Source organism: Parus major, chromosome 6, assembly GCF_001522545.3.
Source record: "Parus major isolate Abel chromosome 6, Parus_major1.1, whole genome shotgun sequence".
In the NCBI taxonomy this organism is placed as follows: Eukaryota; Metazoa; Chordata; class Aves; order Passeriformes; family Paridae; genus Parus; species Parus major.
The window spans coordinates 8818603-8840133 of NC_031775.1; the positions used below are offsets into that span (position 1 = coordinate 8818603).

General features: G+C 39.0%; 1 protein-coding gene across 1 annotated transcript in view; it reads right to left on the reverse strand.

The window, feature by feature from the left end:
• The window catches only part of NRG3 (neuregulin 3), a gene marked incomplete at its 5' end in the record, with an annotated part of 360517 nt that extends 338988 nt beyond the window's left edge, over positions 1–21529 (reverse strand). The window contains one exon of the mRNA XM_015632454.2: positions 21385–21529. Coding sequence (XP_015487940.1) covers positions 21385–21529 — 145 coding nt within the window. The remainder of the gene's footprint in view (positions 1–21384) is intronic.
• Between the last annotated feature and the right edge of the window lie 2 nt (positions 21530–21531).

Below are 21531 nucleotides of genomic sequence, written 5' to 3' on the forward strand. Positions count from 1 at the left end.
GCTTTTAAAAAATCACTGCTGAAAAGAAAATTTGGTACCCTTGAAACTGTGAATACAGTAATAATAGTTTTCCCAGAAGTTGATAAAATACTGATTTAATTATGCAGATTCTTATACATCAGTAACTTGCATGTGAGTAAGATCTCTGCATAATAAGACACATACATAATATACATCAATAATGCACAATTATAATTGAATGCTTGTAATTATTTTCAGGATCAAAGCCCTTATTAAAAATTCAAATTTAAGTGTTATAATGGTAGTAGTCATGATGGACTTGCATGTGGATGTAATGAAATTAAGCCCTGTAATAAGTGGGATGTTTTGCATATACAATTAGATAATCTTAAAAATGATCAGTGTAGCGCTGACAAGTGCTAAAAGAGATTAAATTGTGATATTACTAACATTTAGTAGGGAAATCAGCAAAATAATAAAACCCAATCCCTGGTATTTCTCAGAGACGTGGTGAAACTATCAAATGACCAAAGTGATAGAAAACCTGAAGGCAGGGGGCAGATCGTGGGCACTCCACCTGCCTAAACTGAAACTTGGAGCCAAGAGGAACTGCTTGTCCTCATTCCCTGCACTCTGCAGATTTCTCATGTTGTTGCTACACTCAGAAAAGATTTAACAGGTTTTCTTTCAATATTGCTAGGTCAGCATTAAGGTAATTGAGTAACTACGGCTCTGTGGAAACAGGGGTGTGCTTATTAAAAAGTATTTCCAGTGCAAAAGATTGAGACTAACACATATTCTCAACTGATGTGTTACAGAAAACCTGCAAAGGGAAGTTATACACAGCCTGAACTCAGTGTCAGTAATCCAGAAGGCAAAAAGATGTCAAAGCATTTGAGCTGTGGTATCACTGACGCACCACCCTGTCCCTGTTGAGAACCTGGCCTTCCGTGTCCTATTTAAATCACATGTTCCTCAGCAGCACGGCTCTGAGATGCTCAGAGTGCGCTAAATTTAAAGAGCACTTCTGTAAAGAAGCTCCAGACGTGTTTCTCTGTTCCTAGGGATAAAGTGACGCTTCCCAAACTCTTATTTCATTTTAACTGAGACAGCAACGATGCCTAGTTTGTGCTTAAGGCCAAATACACTTGTACTAGTACTAACAGCAGATTAATCATTGAATTCCTTTAAAAATAATGAACTATTTCTAGCATTAAAATGCTATAAAAGGTGTCTACCATCAGCAGAGCCACAGCTGAAATGGCAGTAGCAGAGGGATGTAGAGATGACACAAAAGACTTCAGCCTGTGCTTTCAGCCTGATGCTCAGAGCAGGCTCGTGCTGCAGGAAGCCCAGGGCATGTCCACAGGCACTGGAAGCACCTGGAGCATCCCCCAGGCTGTGGGGGTCAAAAGGCAGGGATGGCTGAAAGCCTTCCTGCATTAGAAACTGGTGAAGAGATTTGAAATCTGGGACTGTAAGAACTCATAGAGACACAGGGAAGAAACTACTGACACAAATACCACCAATGTTTAGATTTGCTTTCTGCCTTAGTAATAAAGATTAATACTTGCTTTTGTGGAAAACAAAGCTTAAAGACACTTAGAGCTACCACTTGAATATAAGCAGTTTGCTTAAGAAGATTATACATTGCAATTTGTTTTAAAATGTCAAGCATGCATAAGAACATAAACCTATAAACTAAACTAGGTCCACCAGGGAGAACTGGAGAATTGTTTCTATACAAGATGCACATTGTAATATCCAGCCAGATCTTAGGAATTTATGTTTACTACCTAGTTCCTGATGTGTTTCAAAGAGGATCCACCATCAGTATCAGGAAACAAATGAAAGTGCAAATGAAATGACATTGTAAAACCTACAGAAATCATTGCAAATTCCAACTGTATTTATACAACTTGTCAGGTTCAGCACTGCTAACACTGTGTCACTGCTGCATTCTCCTAAAGGCATGGCATCACAGCAAGTGCTTCTTCCAACAAGAGCAGTCTAGAGCTTTTGTTTGGTTATCAAGTAAAGCTCTTGATCATTATTACTAAGATAAAAACTTTAAAAGTGTATAATGGATTATTTTTGTAGGATAAAATGGCTTACTTGGTAGTTTCCTGTAATAGCTCGCCCATGCATTACTTGCTTGAATATATAAAAATTGTGTCTAGGTAATTTTTCCTGTAGCTTTCTTTTAAATATTACTCATTCAACACACACATTTGGTTTCTTCATAAATTTCTTAATCCTGTCCAGTGAAGAGAAACAGCTTCCACGGCTAGCCCTTGCCAAGGGGGGATGGAAAACCAAAAGACATTTTTGTTGTACTCTTCACGTGTTCTGGATGCTTTTCACCTTTAAAAAGCATGGCTTAAAACAAATTAATTAATTAATGCTTGTTCCTACATTGGTGGTGAAAATATTGGAACTGAAATATTGGATTTTACTTATTTTGTGTCATTAACTTTTGAAGCAAATAACTGTCCCCCAGTGAATACTCAACAGATATGACAGCTACAGCTAGGAAACAAAGAGCTTAAATTAGATTATAACTATGGGAACACCAGTAGATTCAAAACGAGGGCTGAGGCTCTCTCACAAGCAGTTCTGCATTACCAACAGCTACACAGTTCTTTTAACTCTATCAATCTGTAAAAATAAAGCCATTTCATACCATGACTGCTGTTTCTTTGGAAATGACAATGTGCTTTGTAATTCTCAGCTAACAGTAAAATTCAAGGCAACTACTAGCTTTAAGTTCAAATAATAGCAAAATGCAGAAGAGATTAAGGAAATTAAATGAAAAAAAATAATATAAGCACAGTTTTATTTAGCATCTAGAGAGGGCAGGAAACATGAGGAGAAGTAGGCTCCTTCTGTTCAGGCTCTATTTATCTGGGTATTGATCAGCGTGTGTTCTGTCTGCTCAGACATGCTGGGAACATTTTCCTTCACATTGTGCAGCCCAGAAAGAAGCTACTGAAGAGGAATTCAAAGATTAATCAGTGTGTTAATTGAGGTTATCTAGATAATGACAGATGGGAAGAACATACTAAGCAAGTCACTGTGGCAGTCATACTCATCTGTTAAAACCAAAATTAATGGATACACAAACTTAAGTTCACTTGCTCATTGATTTTTATCCAGCTGCAGCAGACTATAAAAGAGCTATCGGGGAAAGTTATCCATTAGCTGTCAACTCAGAATGCCTAAAGAAGCAATTGCTAATCCTCCAGTGATATCTCACTAAATCCTAATCTCTACAAATTGTTCTTGGAAGAAGCATTAAACTGGTCATCAAACCAGGTTTTTAATGCTTCTTAAGGCTTACTCAACCTGTAACCCTTTAGAGATCATACAAAGCACTGAAATATTCAAAAGCAGATAAAGGAATTAAATCAGATGGATATTGTCAGCTGCACGTCTACACCTCCCTGCAGTTTTGTGTGCTGTGAAATAAGAACAAAACAGGAAAATTCACCATTATAAATACTAAAATAAAAAATCCTAGCATTCACACTAATCAAGATACTACTTTTGTTTCTGATACAACCTCCTATTATAAAAGGGTATAAAACACTTATTAAAGTGGTGGACATAGATTCATTAAAATTTGAGTACTCATATCATTCCAAATAAACACTAAACAAAAATACATTCTTTTTCTCAACTCATTAAAATCTTGATTGTCTCATCTAGAATTACATGATGCAACCACTAAAATGGTTTTAAAGCCACACCAGTATGAAGGTGATATAAATTAACAGGTTCTAAGACTAAGCATTTTAGAAAAGGAGAAAACGGTGATGTGGCTTGGAAAAAATAGCGAATAAGGATATTTATTTCATTAAATAACTGCAAAATTATTAAAATATCTCTCAAATGTAGGTTAAAGGAAGCAAATAATTTTGTTTCCCAGTGCCACAGAAGTGGTTCATTTGAAGATTTTGGATAAGAGTTCTGGAGAGAGCACAGAGATAAAAATCACTGACTGCAGATAGTAATCCAAAAAACTCAGTTTTTCACTTGGGACAGGCACAAGTTATGGTGTGTAAGCAAAAATGGTCACAGCAAGAGAAAACAAATGGCTGGCAGACAAAACCAACAAGACAACCCAAAATAAAATTAAAAAAAAAAAATGCAAATTGATGCAAAGGGATCATTTGTTCTATCTGTGAACCTTACAAAGAACAAAAGGAGACTCAGACATTAGGAAAACTTCCAAACTTTCAGTAGTTAAGGAGTGCAAAACACTAAAACAGAATGGCCTTTGTGGAAGCAAAGGGAAGTTGGAAGTCACACACTTCTGTGTGTGAAATGCAGGCTTAAGTCAGACCACCTCTGAAAAGAACATTTTATGTCCATAAAAGGCAACTGAGGATGAAGGTTACACAGTAAAAAATATCTAAGTGGGCATACAGATTGGTTGGCAAAAATAATTTTTCAACACACAACACTATAGACCCAAGCTTATCAAATTAAATTAACATTTTACCAGCATTCTGCATTTTTAGAGACCGTTCTGGGCGAATTAAGGAAGTTTTGAAATGTGATTCCTTTGTTAAGGAAGTTTTCAAAGGCATATACTACAGGTTAAAATGTCACAATTCAGAATTCAGAATTCTTCACAAATTTGAAAAGAACTTTTATTTAACTTGTGTCTACTGTTTGGTGAAGTAGCTCAGGAGCTAAAGATAGGCAAGTGTCTGTAACAAAGAAAAGGAATGGAGGCAAAATCCAGATAACATTTTTGGCAGTGATGAGTGGAATTGAACAGGGCTCTGGGACAGATGTTACAGGAACCAGTGAATTCTCTCACTGATGTACAGCAGGAGTTTTACTGCATGTGACCTCTGGAAAAACAAATGCACTCATCCATAAAGGAATATGCTCTACAACTGCAAATTAAAAAGGATCCCAGTATCATCATGAACAGAATATGGTGCTACCTAATATAAAATAAGATGTTCTATTTTTCAAACAGAAATAGCTGTATTGTCCTTTTAAATACAATATTGTTCTATCTTCTCCTAAATGTTGAGAAATATTAAGAAAATGCAAAAGGCTCTTTCTTTCAAATGGTTTTGTTCTTCATTTAATTACCTGCTCAGGGGAATAAAGCGACTACAAATTAACTGATCAAAATAAAGCTTAGTTATCTAGGGAACAAAGGCAACCTACTGTATTTCTTAAAGCTCTTTCACAGTGCATTTAAATATTTATTTGAATAATAATTTCTGGAAATTCGCAAGAACATCAAATTCAGAGGTAGAAAGTGTCAAAAAGGTGCTAAATCACAAAAAGAAATACTCTGGGAAGTTTAAATAATTCTTGAGGAAGCAGAAGAGACTCATAAAGCCCAGACATATTTTTAACTGAAAAATGGACCTCTCTTAAAATCGTGGATCAGTGAAGACATCTGTCATTCAAAATACATGTTCCCTCCACCCAAATTTATTATTCTATTAGACTTTCAGAGTACCAGATAATGATCTAAAGTGAAGAGAGGCAATCTTTAAAAACGGCTGTGTAACTGTTAAAAAATACAACCTTTTTTTGGTTATAAATAGAGACCTATACCCACAAACACAAATCTCCAAAGTGAGAGTGCAGTGGTACGTGTATCCCAAAGAAATCACATACAACCAGGTGAATTAGAGTGAATTAAGGACCCATATGTTGAGGGGAGGACAGAATGGTTTAGCCTCCTGTCTGAGGAGGTGTCTGTGATGTCTGGGGCCCACATAAGACATCCAGCAGCTGCAACCCCAATGTGTTGTAAAGGAAAGGAAGCACAGAAGTGGCAAAATGCAGGAAACCATACCAGAGCTTCACTGGCGGTCTCTCCAAATGAAGATCTTGAAGAAAAAAAATGTCAGGAAACTGATTCTGCATCAGACTGTCCTGACTGCTCGTCAGGCAGTGCATTGGTTGTTTATTTGGAACTGCAGCTCTCCTGAGGTCGTGGTGAGGCACAAGGAACTGGAAGGAACCACGAAGAATAAGGACTCACTTATTGCAAGGGCTGACAACACAAATTCATCTCCCTGAGCACCATGCAGTGCTTTGGAAAATGCCATCTTTAGGCAGAATGGCATACCAAGAATGTAAATTAAGGAATTTCAATATAGAATTAGTATCACCCTAAGAAAATACAAATTTCTAGGGATGGTTTTCAAATAGTTTATCCCAATGTACAACAGAAAACAGACTCTTATTGTGTGAGATTATTTAAAAATTAGTCACTTAAATGCAGTGATCATGGGAAAAGTCTATCAGACAGGAACTTGAACACTGCTAAAGGTGAAATTTTCAAACTCTTCCTCACAAAATCAGAAATGACTCAGAAGAGAGTGGATAACTTGACAACTTTCCACCTGATTGATGCAAGCAAATACAACAAATTTTACTCCTCTGTGGCCACTTAAAAGATCACAGAACACAGTAAATGAAAAAATGTGATTGTGTTCTTGTCGTCTATTATTTTGTCGTTTCCAGCAGCAACAGCTGCTCCTTGGAACAGCGAGAAAAGGACATCAGGCAATCAGTCTTGACTCAGTTCTCACAGAAAAACAGAAGCTAATTCAAAACATGAGAGTATGATGCAGCTCAGTTATGACAGAAAAGGGGGATGACAAGAAAACCAACAGCCATTTCAAACAACAGTTAAAGCTTTTTCAAAAGATTTGGGAAGCTGGAAAAAAAGAAAAATGAAGGAAATTAAATGGAAGGGGGAAAGCCTAAGAATATAAAATATAAGCATTTCAAATAACATTGTAATATAACCCAGCAGGATATGGAGTTCTTCCTCTCCCTGAAAGCAAGAGAACACAACAGGGGAAGACAGCAAGTGAAATGACAATGCATCCTTTCTCAAATAAAATCTATCCTGAGCAAATGACTCAGAAAACCAAGAGAATTTTAAAAGCTATTAGGTAAAGGCAATAAATTTATTGTATTTAAGTGTATCAGTAACAGGAAGGTTATGAAAGAATCAGAATGTTCTACTAAAAGATCAGGCATCAATTATGGATACTGCAGATAAATTACTTCTGTGCATTGATCTTTACTGCAGAATGTGATGGAGAAACATCTACTATAAACTTTATATTTCCAGTAGGAACCACTTATAGAGAAAATGAAGCACTTATAGAACAGAAGCATCATGGAAAGATTCTAGAAGATTACTTTCTGAAGCTTATTGCAAATAACAGGGCACTTGCCAAAAAATAAATTATAATCTGACAAAAAAAAACCAAAACCATAACAAACAAATAATCAGAAACATATGTGAAACTATGCCTCTGACTCTCACAAAAGTCTTGGGGTCAAGATACCCCAAATATTTCTATCTCCAAAGAGTTTCACAAAATTTTCTTACAGTAGAAAAGATCCATAAGTTTTATTTTTTGATCAGAATCAAGTTATTATCTGCTTAATAGGAAATAAGTATCAAATTTATGTTTTGCAGTTGCTTAAATCATTTTTCATCCTAATCAGCAAGTGGCAGAGAAATTAAAACCGAGGAGAGACACCCAGAACTTGTCAGGAAACAAACAAAAGTTTCCTTCCACAGTACCCTCAAAAGACATTCTGAATTCAGAATTCTTTTCTTATTATGTAGAATTTTAAAAGACAGGGCTGCCCGCCATGATAATTGTTGTTTTTTTTTTAAAAAAAAACAGCATTTTTAATTAAATAATATTAAAAGGATATAAGAATGATGTGAGCACTGCTCAGGTGCATACAGCCTTATGAGGACAATTCCCTGTTCATTGAGACACTTCCAACAGATTCCAGAGTGGAAGGGCAGAGCACACTCAGGTGATGAGGATGATGACAATAAAATGTTCATTCAACACAGACTGCAGAGGCAGCACTGACAAAGCAACAGGTTCAACTGGCTAGGAAATGTTTTTTGTTTGGGAAATATCCCACCATATGTGGAACTCTTCCTCTAGTCCATATTAATTCTTTCTCTTTGGCAGTACCACCCATTCCAGGAGAATCCCTGGGAGAAATACCACAGCATCCTGTGCTGAAGAGCACAACAGGAATTGTTCCCAAACTGTATCACCTGATTGTGGGCACAGCACATCATCGTGGGGCAATTTCCTTCTCAGCTCTTCAATAATTCACTTGCTGGCAGGAGCCTTATCATAATAAATTAGACCTAAGAGAAAGCACGCTAAATATTCACAATACAAACAGTTCCACTGGCTTTTCCAATCTCCTGAGCTTCTAAATCTGTCTCTCTCATTTCCTCTCAGCATAAGACCTCTGCTCCTACCTCTGCTGTCCTGCTCTCTGGGTATTTCTGGAAGAGCTTAACTCAACAGCAGCAATGGAAGAATCAGCACAGAGCACTGAAAATGGCATTCACAATTTCACTTCATCAGCAAAGCACAGCACCATAGCATACACAAAAAAAAAAGGAAATTAGGAAAGACAGCTCCTGTCTTTATTATGTACATACCCTCCAAATAATACATCACTTGGGAATAGCTGTTACATGTCCCTATGTAAAAGGTTCTACAGAACCCATCAATGAAACTTCTGTATAATTATAAAGGCCTATGCTTTGAGAAGCTAAGATTTGAAAATACAGCAGAATATTTTAGATTTCACACCTAATGCAAGTGGAAGTCCAGCCCTACAGTTAATTTTTAGGATGTGCAGTACAAAATCCTCCTTTGATCACATCCTGATTTCCTGTAAAATCTCCAAATATACCATGTGTTGGTTTTCTTACAGGACTATCTGAAGATCTACAAATCAGATCCTTTCCTGTGATGCCCTCCCAAGTGACTACCCACACTAGTCCACTAGTCACACAATCAACTGCTTAGCTCTATGAGAAGCCAGGCATTTGGTAAAGTTGTCCATGATTACAGAAAGAGTACCTGGGACTTTGGAGAACTGTAATTTCTTTATTTTTTTTTTATTTTTTCTTTTTTGCAAATCAAGACTGACAGAACCATGCAAAATATAAAAACATTGACAAAACCCTCCTACACAAACACCAGCCCACAATTCAGCACAACTCTTCCAGACTGGGAGAGTTTCAGTGTGTCCCACACCTGGCCATTTGCAGGCTGGTGAAGGTGGGGCACACACCATATACTCTGGTCATAAAAAGGATGCCAGCCTCATAACATCACAGATCTATTCAGTTGTTACACCTCCTTGTTTCCAAGCCATTTCATTATCCTATTTGCAACTGAAATATTCCCAGCTCTCCATTCCAAACAGCAGATTGTGCCACTTAATGGCAATTAAATGCCCTCAAGGCATTAAAAAGGCTATTATCAAAACATGTTTTTCAAGCACCGGTGTAAATCATTTCATACAGGCTTTGAAATTCATAATGAGCGAGTCTTCAATGAGAACGTGCGTGTTGGGATTGTGTTAATACAATATTTATCCTCAATGCTAGCAAGTGATATGAAACTTTTCTCTGAAATACTGAGTACATGAACGTTTTAAGATGCTAAGCAGTTTCTTGCCCACTACTAGTAAGTTTCTCTGCTACATTGTTTTTAAACCCCAAACCACACAGCATAATAATAAGCAAAAAAAAAAAATAAGCAAATAAAACACTTAGAAAGCGTATGTATTTATACTTGAAACCCAAGCATATCAATTCAATGTTTTATGAAAAACATTTCAGCTAATTTAAAAAACAACAAACAACTCAAACACTGTTGACTCTGGAGTCTTACTATTGGAAGGAGGTCGAAAGAGACACAGTAAAAAACCATTTTCCAATTTTTCTCCAGTTGTGTTGGTTGGTTTATTACAATACCTCTCCCGTAAAACTTGTCTCATTCTCCATCTGAGATTCCCTCTAATAAATGCATTTTTATTGTTAGATTTTTTCTTTTCTAGAGATCAGCATAGTTACACTTCATAAAAGTCAACTATGAGCAAATGCAGAACAACAGACTAGGCTAAGCAAGTCACTCCTTTGTAACTGTTTATTTTAAATGTTAGCTCGAGCCCACTTATTCTCACTTATCTCATTGGGTTTGGATTTGGATTAGGATCCCACCTACTCAGAGAGCATTTTGACTCTATCTATAGAAGACTACACCATACTGAAAGTGTTTCTTCCTTTTGATGTGAGATATGGCAACAATAACACTTTGGTTCTAAAATATAACAAGACAGTAATATAAGACATAGTAGTTGCTAAAATTCCCAGTGACAAGTGATTCTAAAGTTTAGCTAAAGAGATTTAAATGGGGTTGTCATAATGGCAGGCTTTGGCCTAATGAGTGTCCCAAATTCAAACCTGATTCCACTCACTGCAGGACAAAAATAAAGAATTACTAACTAGAGTAAGTGGCTTGCTAGGGTGTCTCACAGACAGCCCTGCCCTTCTGTCAGAGACAGCCCTGTCATATGGGGACAGATCTTGGCTATATTTGGAGATATATTTTTATATCACCCAAAAAATAGAAGTTTCTGTCCCTTCCTCTTTAGTATTTAAGTCCAATAGATTTCACTGTCAGTGAATTATTGGAAATTATCAGACACTCAAGCAACAGAACAACCAAGGATATCAGGTACCTTCTGAAATTTAAAACAAGACTTGTGAAGTATATTTCCTTCTTATTTTTTGCATATTCATTAATACACACCTCACTTCTCATCTGTATGTCTTTACCACATCTTATTTCACAAATAAGAAAACCTTATTTCACTTATTTCACAAATAAGAAAACCTGAGCTTGAGGAAGAGGAAGGGACCACTACTCATCTCCTAACTTCCAGTAACCAATAGTCTCAAATCTTCTACTGTCATTGAGGTTTTAACAACTTTTTGGGATGAACAGCAGACCAATAAGCAAGCTGGGCTAGTGAGAAAGAAATCATTCTGCAGCAGCTGACTGTCAGAAAAGCTCTACACTGCTAAAGCCACTTTTTCTTCTGGTGGAAGGGGAAGGTGAGGGTGATTTTGTTGAGCTGTAGCAGCAAAGGGCAGAGCTGCAGAGCAGGCGGCGTGGCGTGGTTTATTCGCGCCGTCTTCAGAGAAGGATCTCCGCCTACGCACCCGGAGATTGCTTTTTCTGCACCCGGTGGGAAAAGTTACTGTGTTATGTAATGCATGAAATCATTACACAAAGTAACGAACAGAAAGGTGAAACGCCGGTGGATCTCTGCTCTTACATGTGGGATTTGGGGTTTGCTGGGGTTTTTTTTTTTGCGTCAGCTCACTTCCCATAGCAACCACTGAAATGGCATGTCACATATATTTAATTTAATACCTCCTGATTGCCTTCATTTATGTTTTGATTATCCCAACCTCTGTTTAGGCGGAGTTGAACTGAACTTCAGAAGAAGTTCACTATGTTTGGACTCTAAATTCCTCTCAATGAAGAGTTCTCATGTGAAACATTCAATCTAGTGCCTGTGGTCTATCCTCCTTCTTGCTGTGATTCTTACAGAATTGCTGACCAGCCTACAGCTCCCACTGACTACTCAGTTACACGTGAGTTCCTCAGATTCTAATTCCACTCCACCACAAAAAAACACAGAAAACTTGTTGTTAAGTAGTATTTGTTAGGAAAAAAAGTCCAAGAGTCTATGCTGCCATATAGATTGCATTCATAAACAGGATTAAAAATATGAAAAAAATATTAAGAGAGCGTTACAATATTAAGGGGTGGTAGGAAAGTAGTATCTAATTAAATAATTCAAATGTAATGTATCTAATCAATTAGATATAATCTCACAGTATTTGAAAAGCATTTTTTAAAAAAAAATAAGCTCCCTAATAAACCCACACCGCTTTTAAGCAGCCAAAGTTCTCAGAGTGTGCAAATAAAACATCTCACAAGAGTTATTAATCTTTAGATCACCTAACATACCTCATTCTCACTGTAGGACTCTATCCACCACCATCTCTTTAGTAAGGAATTTTATCATTACACCTGCCCAATACATAAATTTATTTTCTACAGGTATATCACTGACCAGTCAAGTGTTCAGTTAAAATCAGGGTTAAATGTATTTTAATTATTGTAAAATTTAAATAAATATTTGTTCATGGTTCTAAATCAGGCACTGTAAACAAATCAGGAATGAGGAGCTCAGTAGCTCCTCAATCTGTGTGTGTTCAGTTCATATTTACAGATCCACCTTACAGCAGCAAAGCTGTGGCTGGCTACAAATCCCCTACATCTGCCAAGGTGACAGAGGACAGCTTTCCAAATGTATGCAAACACAAGGTGCAATCAAGCCTTGTAGTGCACCCAAATACTGAAATCCAGGAGGTGCAAGCAATCCTTTCAGCCACCTCTAAAGTAACAATTCAAGTATCAAACTCTTCTCCTCTTATACATATCACACACTAGCATTTCAGCTTCACATATTCAGATTAAATCCAGCCATCCAAGAACTAAAACCTGAAAGAATTCCCTATTGCAGGCAGATACTTCTAAACCCAATTTAAAATATTAAGTTACTATTGATGCTTTTCATTTATGACTAAGTGTAAAGAATGTGCTGCAGATATGAAAAGGTATTAGAAGCACTTCTTTCTTTCTGTGTGTTTGGAGGGAACAAGGCAGGGTAGCTGATATAAATTGTTTTGATTTCCAACCTGTATTTTTCTGACTAACATTCTTTTAAGGATCAAAACTAATTACAACCAACTTTATTACACTGAGATATAGCTTATAAATAAGCAGCTGACCCTGTGAAATGTGTGGTATGCTCTATTATAATAAGTAATAAAGATTGAAATCTAAAAGCAAAAGAAACACAATGTGCTTAAGAAAAAAGTCATTGCTGTATGTATTTATGCATTACATTTAAGCTTTCTAGTTGTTACAAAAAAAAAAACCAACAAAAAAACCCTGAGGGGATTGAACTTTTACCACCATGACATTATGTATCTGGGCCAGAACTCAGGCTAAAGACTAATGTGGTTTAGCTACTGATGAAATAATTATAAAAGTACCTTTACCCTTCTAAATCAGGAGCACTGACACTCATCAGAATAATCTCCTCAGTTAAGTTCCTGAACCCACTGCCCAGTGAATCCTGGCAGAGCAAAGCCTGGCAGGAAAATCACCACACCAGTTCAGTGCAGTTTATCTCTGGGTCTCCAGCCTCCTGCTTCTTTTTTGTGAATTCACTCACAGATTGAACAAGAAAATTAATTTTCTCTCCACACAACACTACTTCTAAAATAAACCCAAACTAACAAAGCAACTGCTTTGGAAGACAACCACTGGATTGTTTTTAGCAAGTATTACAGAATCAATTCCTAGTCAAAGCTTCTAGGCTAGCTTCGAACTACTGCAATGATAACCCACTCACCACCATAATGTAATTCACATGGGGAGAGGAAACAAAGATTCCCCACATATTTGTTGATATTCAGTGGTATTACTCAGCCACTGAGAAGGGCAGTTAGCTACAGCTCTGAGGCACCCTGAGCACACTGCTGGAAATGCTCTTTTCCTATGCACTGACCCGGAGGACACAAGTAACCATTAGCCTTGCACAACCCAGCACACTTTTCCAGGCCAGCAACACTTCTCAGTGCAAGTCCCTTGGGTTTGTTAAAGACTTGATTGCAGTCAGAAGCAGCACAGCAAATTCAGGCTGAACATTTTCAACCTTCCTTGTCAACCACTTGTCACTGCAGTAAAAGTAGACCACCAGCACCCTTCTGGGAGGGTGGAACACACCTTATCTCAATCCCTGCCTTCCAAGGTCTGACATCAGTGAGAATACTCAGCTCTGGAAAAGAGGCTATTTGCTATTAATACTAATTTAATGGTTTGCTGTTGCACAGTGCTATAGCCCCTCTATCTGGTAACAGCCAGCAAGCAAGGTTCAGTTCCTGCTGAAGTAGAATCTTGAACTTTTACAGGAATGACACTGTGAAAAGAACAATGTGAAGTTTATTTCATAATTTTGGTTTCAGAAAATTACTAGATCTTAAAATACATCTTGCCATCTCTAATGTTTTAGAAAGCATTTTCTATCTATAATCTTCATGAAAAAGTCAATTTTTACATATATTTAGCTGAGAACATAATACAGAGAAAAACTACAAAACCAGAGATATTCTCAAGAATAATGAAAAACAAAAATCAGGAAAAAAAATAGTTTAAAAGTGACATGTAATAAGATCCATGACTCACGTGTCTTGTCACAGTCTACATCTAACACAAAGATTTTACTACAGAAGTCATTTCAGGAAAATGGTAAACAGGATAATGGTGTATTTTTCAAGGCAGTGCTAAGAATACACACAGACACAAAAAGAAAATGCTCTAATGGAGACTCAGTTCTAATAAGCACATTTAAATAATGCTGGCAGCTTTTAAAAAGCTGATGTACATTTACTTACACAGGCATGTTTTGTAAGCACTCACACTGAAATCTAAGACAGACTAACACATTTAATCACACAGATGTTCACATAAATTGGCCCTGATTCTGCAGATCCATAACTCTACAAAACAGAATATGCATCACTAGCACATCCTAAACTGGGCCTATAATGTATGCAAAACTCGGCCATACAGAAATCTCATTATAAAAAATGAAAGACCATAAACTTCTTCAGCACAACATCTGCACAGAATACTATCAGGATATTTTTTCCTCAGTGCTTTACTGTAAGAGTTTCCAAATGCCTCTGTGAAAGGTCTGAGTTTTCACAGAAGATGAAAACACGAATTAATCTTTCTGCAAAGAGCACCTACCACGGTGCACTGCTAACGTGCATCTTTCCTATGACAGGAAAATACAAGTGGCAGGCGGGGATGGGACACAACTGTAGAGCCCTTAGACTTGCCAAGAGATTAATTCAGATTTTAAAAGGAAAAGAAAAGCCATAAACCCAAAAACCAACAAACAAAAAGATGTTAAAGTAAAAAGAGGAGACTCTGCAGGTTTCTGAGTTGATTTTACAGACGCCAAAGCAGAATTCAGGTATTCCAAACCAAAGTTTCACTTTATCTTTTTACCCAGTTATGTTTTTATTGGACAGTGAGCCTCTTCCATTCTACCTGAGCTTTCCCCAAATGTTTAACTCCTGCAAAAATAAAAAAATAAAATCACTCTGAGGAGAAAATATAAATCAATTTGGACTTCAAAATTGGTTGCTCAACATGATATGAAGTGAATTATCTTTGAAGCTGAATAGTTTATCTTCCACAGTCAGCAGTCAACATATCCACACCAAAAAAAAAACCCAGAAAGGAATCAGGAGTAATGTGTTGTAAAAAAGACCTGAAAGTCATGGAATCCTCTTATTTAAATGATACATGAGAAACACAACTTTGAAAAGCCAAAACACTGGTCTTAGAGAACAGAAAAGATGGAATATTGGAAGAATTATTTTATCTGTATTTTTAAACATTGCTAGAGTAATATTGAGTATATTGAAAAACAGAAACAAACCATTTAAATAGCTAGCAATAAGCATTTAGTTAATATATTTTTCTCCACTACCTCCAAATTTCACCAGGAAGAGTTGATCCAACTAGACATTTCTTCCATGAAAAAGACATGGAAATTCCTAAGTGTGGTTGCTATTTTAATTTTCCTCGTGGTTGCTTTATTCATTTTTTTCCTCTTGAAGGCATTCTACCAAGGGACCCTAGAACCTGTGTGACAGAAAGTAGAAACCCACTCAAAAAGCACTTGTGTGCATTTACTTTCTCTGTGCTACTCAGGAGCCACCTGAACGTTCATCCTCTGTCTTGTCCAGGTTTGAAATGCCCTCTCTCCACCCTCACAGGGAGCTCCTGTCCTCCAGTGAAGATACTCAGTGGAGTAGCTTGAGATTAGCCATGGGGGAAGGTAAAAGTAAGAAAGCACAGTTAGGAGCTGTCCACCTTGGAAATTCAGCTGAGCCATGAGAAAACACAGCCCCAGTTTTGATCTGAAGCACAGCTGTCCCATTAAATGACACTTCCAACCCTCACCATATTGAGCCAAGAACAGAGTCCCTTGGAGGAAGAAAACATCTCCATAACACAAAGGATTTCATTGCTTCTACTGTGTTTTGTCTACTCTAGTAATGGAAAATAATAATAAAAAAGCACTTGTACTTAATAGTAAAAGTGACTACAAACTCCTTCCACAGAGCAGAAGCTGAAAGAGACTTCCAAAATAAAACAGATGCACTTTGGCTTGCCATTCAGTGCAATTAGCTCCAGTGAAACCTCTGGGTTTCTTTTCGGAACCACACTGACTGGACTGGCGTCAGAACCAAAGCAGCCAAAGGCTGGTCCCAGGGTTACCACAGGCTTTGAGATCCCAATCCTCCTCAAAAACTGCCACTGTGCAAATACACAAATCCATGCTTGAATTTTGTGTGTGCACACACGTGTGCACAGTATTGCAAAGCTGTCCAAACACAAAGAAGCTCGGAAAGAAAGCACCAGGCTCAGAGACAAATAAGCCTCTGCTTTTAAAGGATTTCTTTATATATGCTTGTGACCAAGTCATCCCACATGATTTTACTAGGCACTTTTCCTTGTGCAGCTTGTTTCCAAAACAATCACAGGAGAAATCAACAAAACCAAACACTGGTAGTTTCAGGTACTTCCTGAAAACCATATGGGCTATGAAACTCAAAGTCAAGGCCAAATCCCCAGAAATCCATGTGTTTTCTGGGCTTTGCATTCAAAGCAATGAGTCATATGATAAATGTGCAACACTAGACACAATACTGTAGAGACAGGTCTTTTGCTTTAATTTTTAATTTCCATTTTCTGTGGGTTTATATAAACCATCAACATTACTTTAGCATAATCCTTTGCGATGAATCAATACTCTAATTTAATAATGGTATTCTGTTGTCAACATACAATATATCACATAATGTCCTTGAATAGATGCAAAAAAAAAAAACGCCAAATAAAATGAAAGGCTTTGCTTTACTCAGTGATCACAGGTTTAATCAATGTAATGAAAAACTCTACAGCCCCCCAGACGACTTCCCTTCAGGGTTAAAAATCAGCATGGAATAATTTTAGCCATGTCCCTCCCACTCATCATGCCAGTGCTGTGCAAGCTCTTCTAGGTCACAGGATCCCAACAATCACGTTAATGAAGGGAAGAGAGAAGAAATATATCTGAACAGAATCAATGTACATATCTGAGTGGGCCTTGTTTTAATATTCCACCTCTTTATGAATTCAGCAATAGCTGCTCTAGTCCCTAACTATAAAGAAGATTAAGAATGGGAAACGGAATTCAGTCTGGTGTCCTCCAAATTAATTGAAACAGATGAAGCAAGTTTATATATATATATATAAACTATATGTATGTATAGCTGTAAAATATGAAAAATAAAATAAATTACAATAACTTTTACTGCAATGATGTGCCTACACATCTGCATTCGTTATCTTTACCTCGATGGCAGCCTTCTGTCAACAAGTATGTAAGATGGGAAACACAATGTAATCATGTCTGTGGTATTGACTGAAGGTATCTGAATAGAAAATAAGTGAGAATGAAGAAGAAGCAAACTCTCTTAAAACTCCCAGTTGTTTGCCTCAGTAATTTTTTTTTTCAATTCAACAGCTTTTGGAGCATTTAAAATTGGTAGATAAGTGGCATATTAATCTCAGTTAATGCCAAGGGCACGTGCTCCGCAGTCACGTGTGCTTCCCTCGATTCAATGACAGCTCACGCTCATCGTGCCAAGTGTTCGCGGTCCATGTCACTTGCTGGCAGAATGCTTCAGAGCTCTGGGAAGAAGAGTAGGTCTGGTTTTACTACGGTTTGGCACCTCCCACAACACCCTCCAGTTGGTGAAAACCCCGCAGTTCCATCTAAGTGTCATCCTTAATGTGAAAAAGATACTTGAGTCAGTGCAAAATAAAACAAAGAGCTTTTACCAAAATGTCAGAGCTGGTAGCAGTGCATCTGCCAGATGCTTGTTACTTGAACCCATGCTGCGCATAACAAACAGTCAGAGATATGACGAGGATAAATGACTGGACCAAAAAAATCTTTAGCAGGAAATCAAAGTCTACTCAGACTCCCAAAAAAAAGGGTTGCAATTGGACTTCACAAGATATATTGATTAAGTGTTCTGTAACATCTCTTTTCTTGGTTACTATGCATTAGTTGAGCCCCACCTGCCTGACCTCAGTTCTCTGCATTAGCCTTTAGCCACGTGAACACGAGAGAAACCACAGTGCTATTTCATAGCTGAATTCACACAGGAATTCTTTTAAGTACAGTATCTCAATTCAAGGATAATAACATTACTGAAGGACCCAGAATACCATGAAAAATGCATATTGGAAAAATCAGGGCATGACTCTTTAGAAATGAAACCAATGGCTTGATAAAAATAAAACCTCACTAGCATGTTCCAGTCTGTTGGTTGATTTCTCTGATCTACAGGCTGGACTATCCCTCTGAATCAGTGACTGACTTTTTTACAGAGCACCGGATGAAGAGGCTTAGGCTGAACAGGCATAATCCATACATGATCATGGAAAACACACCAGACACAAGATACAGAGTGAGATTTGATGAGTAAGTGGCTTTTGCTTAGTCAGAACCTGAAGGATCTTCATCAAGAACTTTCAAAACAGCTAACAGATAGCTTGACTTTGAGTGAAACACAACCAAGAATTATTGTCATTATGCACACCCACAAAAAAGAGAGATTTCACAACATCTCCTCAGATGAATACACACACCGAGAAAAGGCTTTACCAACACTTATTCAGGTGGGCAATCATCTGGCTTCCTGCAGAAATAACTCCTGACTTGCCTTCCATTTTCCTAAGTCCTGTTTTGAGCCCGTTTCAACATGTTAAAACAATTAAATAAACTACAACACAAACCAGTATAAATAAAGATAGCTGCTTCTTTTCTTAAAACCTGTGAAATGCTAAATAACCTATGACTCCCCCCACATATGTGCCTTGCCAAGCCAGAGGATGACACAAGGGCGTGCACTGTTTTGAAGACTGGGCCATGAGATTCATCCTGTCAGATTTGTATTCACAAAGTACAGCAGGATCCATGACTTTCATTTCAATAGCAGCTGGAACGACGGGCGCAGAAGGAACATGCAGCTCAACCTGGGAAATTAGGATGAATTTGTTTTTAAGAAAAATTCCCCTTCTTACTGAGAGCTATTAGTGGCAGATGCTGATACTTGCTTTGGGGTCACACCATGTCAGCAGTTCACAGCACAAAGACTGCATTTCTCCTTTCTCTCCCCTCAGTGGATACTGCAGCCTCAAAGAATTTTTCATGTATCCTTAGAGATGCTTATATGTATCAGGAGAGTACAGCTGTAGGCTTTAAAAAAATGTCCATATGCCCTACAAATTCAAATCCTTTTTTATGTAATCTATTTAATCTTCCATTAATGATAAGCTCTGCTATCATTGTGCCCAAACAGGGTCAATTTCTGCTGGATTTGCACTTCTTGCATTTCCATCCTATAACTGAGCTGCATTTAATGAAGGGAAACACCCTGCTGGTCAAACTGTAAAAGGTATTAGCAGCCTCCCTAAAACAAAAAGCAGTTAGAAAGCTTTGCAACTGCCAGGAACATTTCAAGATTGTCCTTTTTTCCCTTCTTCCTTTGTGTGTCTCACATGGAGGAGAGTCCTGCCAGCTGAACATTATTTATTAATCAGGATATTCCTGCCTTCTATATCTCGTAAGGAGACAGCCTAGAGGGGCGGAAATTGCTGTGGACTTCTCTTACATATCCAACGAGACAGAAAGGGGAGAAAGGAAGAGATTGCAAGGGAGCATTTAGATCCCACCTGGCAAGCTCAGGCAGATACACACAGATCACAGCAGTCTGAAGAACCATGTAGAACCATGAAGAACCAATTTTGTTCACACAAAAATTAAAAATAAACGTATGAGTTGAGAATCTGGTTTCATTTGCTGTTTTGTTTTTTAAGAAGTGCCTTACACCTGAGTGAAACAGGTTGTGTTGAGCTCCACAAATGATTTTCCTTCTGGTAACTTCCAACTACCTTAGGCTGTAGCTACAGAACGTGCAGGCTTGGACACACCTGTAAGGGCTGCTTCTCCCTCAATTACTGTGGCAGACACAGGCAAAACGAGTTACTGCCTCCTTAGCTCTTCTGATTTAGTGATAGTTTCATTCGTAATCATTCCCAGCCATCCGCCACCTGCACACCCACCCACACACACACACACATCCAATTTGCTGCTCTTCTCCCAATTTTGTCAATTCAAAAGATCAGCTTGCACTGCCTATCCTCCCTGTCCCAGCGCTTATCAACAGAGAGATTTAACAGACAAAATAAAGTTCATGTTGCTTTCCGACAAAATCCTCCAGCAGAACACCCCTACAACAGCATACAAAAGGGGAGCCCCGGGCTGTAAAAGGGATTCAATTGAACTGACGTTCCCAGCAGCAGCAGCAGCAACTAAGAGTTAATGGAGGACACCCGGCTTTCCACTTCCTCTACTGCATCCAAGAAAGCGCAGAAGAATACTATAATACAGCGTAATTGAGCGTTTCACTGAATAGCACCGCACAGAAGTTCTTTTGTCAAAGAATTGCATTTGTCCTAAGTAACCTTTATGAGAAGGCGAAAGTTGATGCACCCAGACCAAATGGATTTTCAGCTCTAGTCCGAATCCTTAGGTTTGCGCTTGGGAGGGTGGGAAGAACCAGCCACCAAGCATCAATCGGAGAACTAGCCCCCTCCTCTGCTTAAAAAAAAAATAGTCACGGCAACACGGAGCCGTGGCTACACACGGGAGCCGGCAAAGCGCTAGGATGGGTCCGCACACCCGCGGGGTGCCCCGGGCTCCTTCCCGACGGAGCCGGCAGCAGCTCCTTCAGGAGCCGGGCACTGGGACGGGGAGAGCATCCCTGCGGAGCCCGCCCTCGTTTCGAGGCAGACGGGTGTGCGGGAAGCCAAACTCCGTCCCCAGCAGAGAACACATGCACAATCCAGCCCGCACCTGCTGAAGACCACTCTCTCCACACTGCCCCTCACGGAGAGGGGTCATCACTGGTCCCTCTCGCTCAGACACCTCCCAGCATCTCCTAAGTACCTTTCGCGGAGCAGCCTAGAAGAGGAAAACGGGGAGGGAGTCTGCAGCCTTCCTAAAACCACAATGAAAAGCAGTCTGCTCAAATGGCTGCTCCTGCCTCAACATCCATCACACAGGCAGGGAACTTGCCGGGGGTAAAAGGGGGCGCAAGCAGGGAAGGGAGAAAGAAGCGCAAACTTCGGAGCTCTCCGGCCCCCCGCAGGGCAGCAAACCGCACGGGAAGGACGCGGCGCCCACCTCCGACCGACGCATCGCCCCGGCCCGACCCCGCCGGCGCTCGGCCAGCGCAGGGTCCGGACGGGGCGAGGCGCGCACCGGGCGGCCCGAGGGCGCGGGGCGGCCGGCGACACTTACGGGTTTTGGGGGTCGTGCTGGCCTCCGGCGTGGTGGTGGTGGACTCCTGGAAGGGAGACAAGGTCCAGGACGGCGCCGAGTCGTGGACGTAGATCTTGTAGGAGGAGGTAGCGTGTGCCGCAGTGGGCCAGGCGGGCAGCGGCGGGG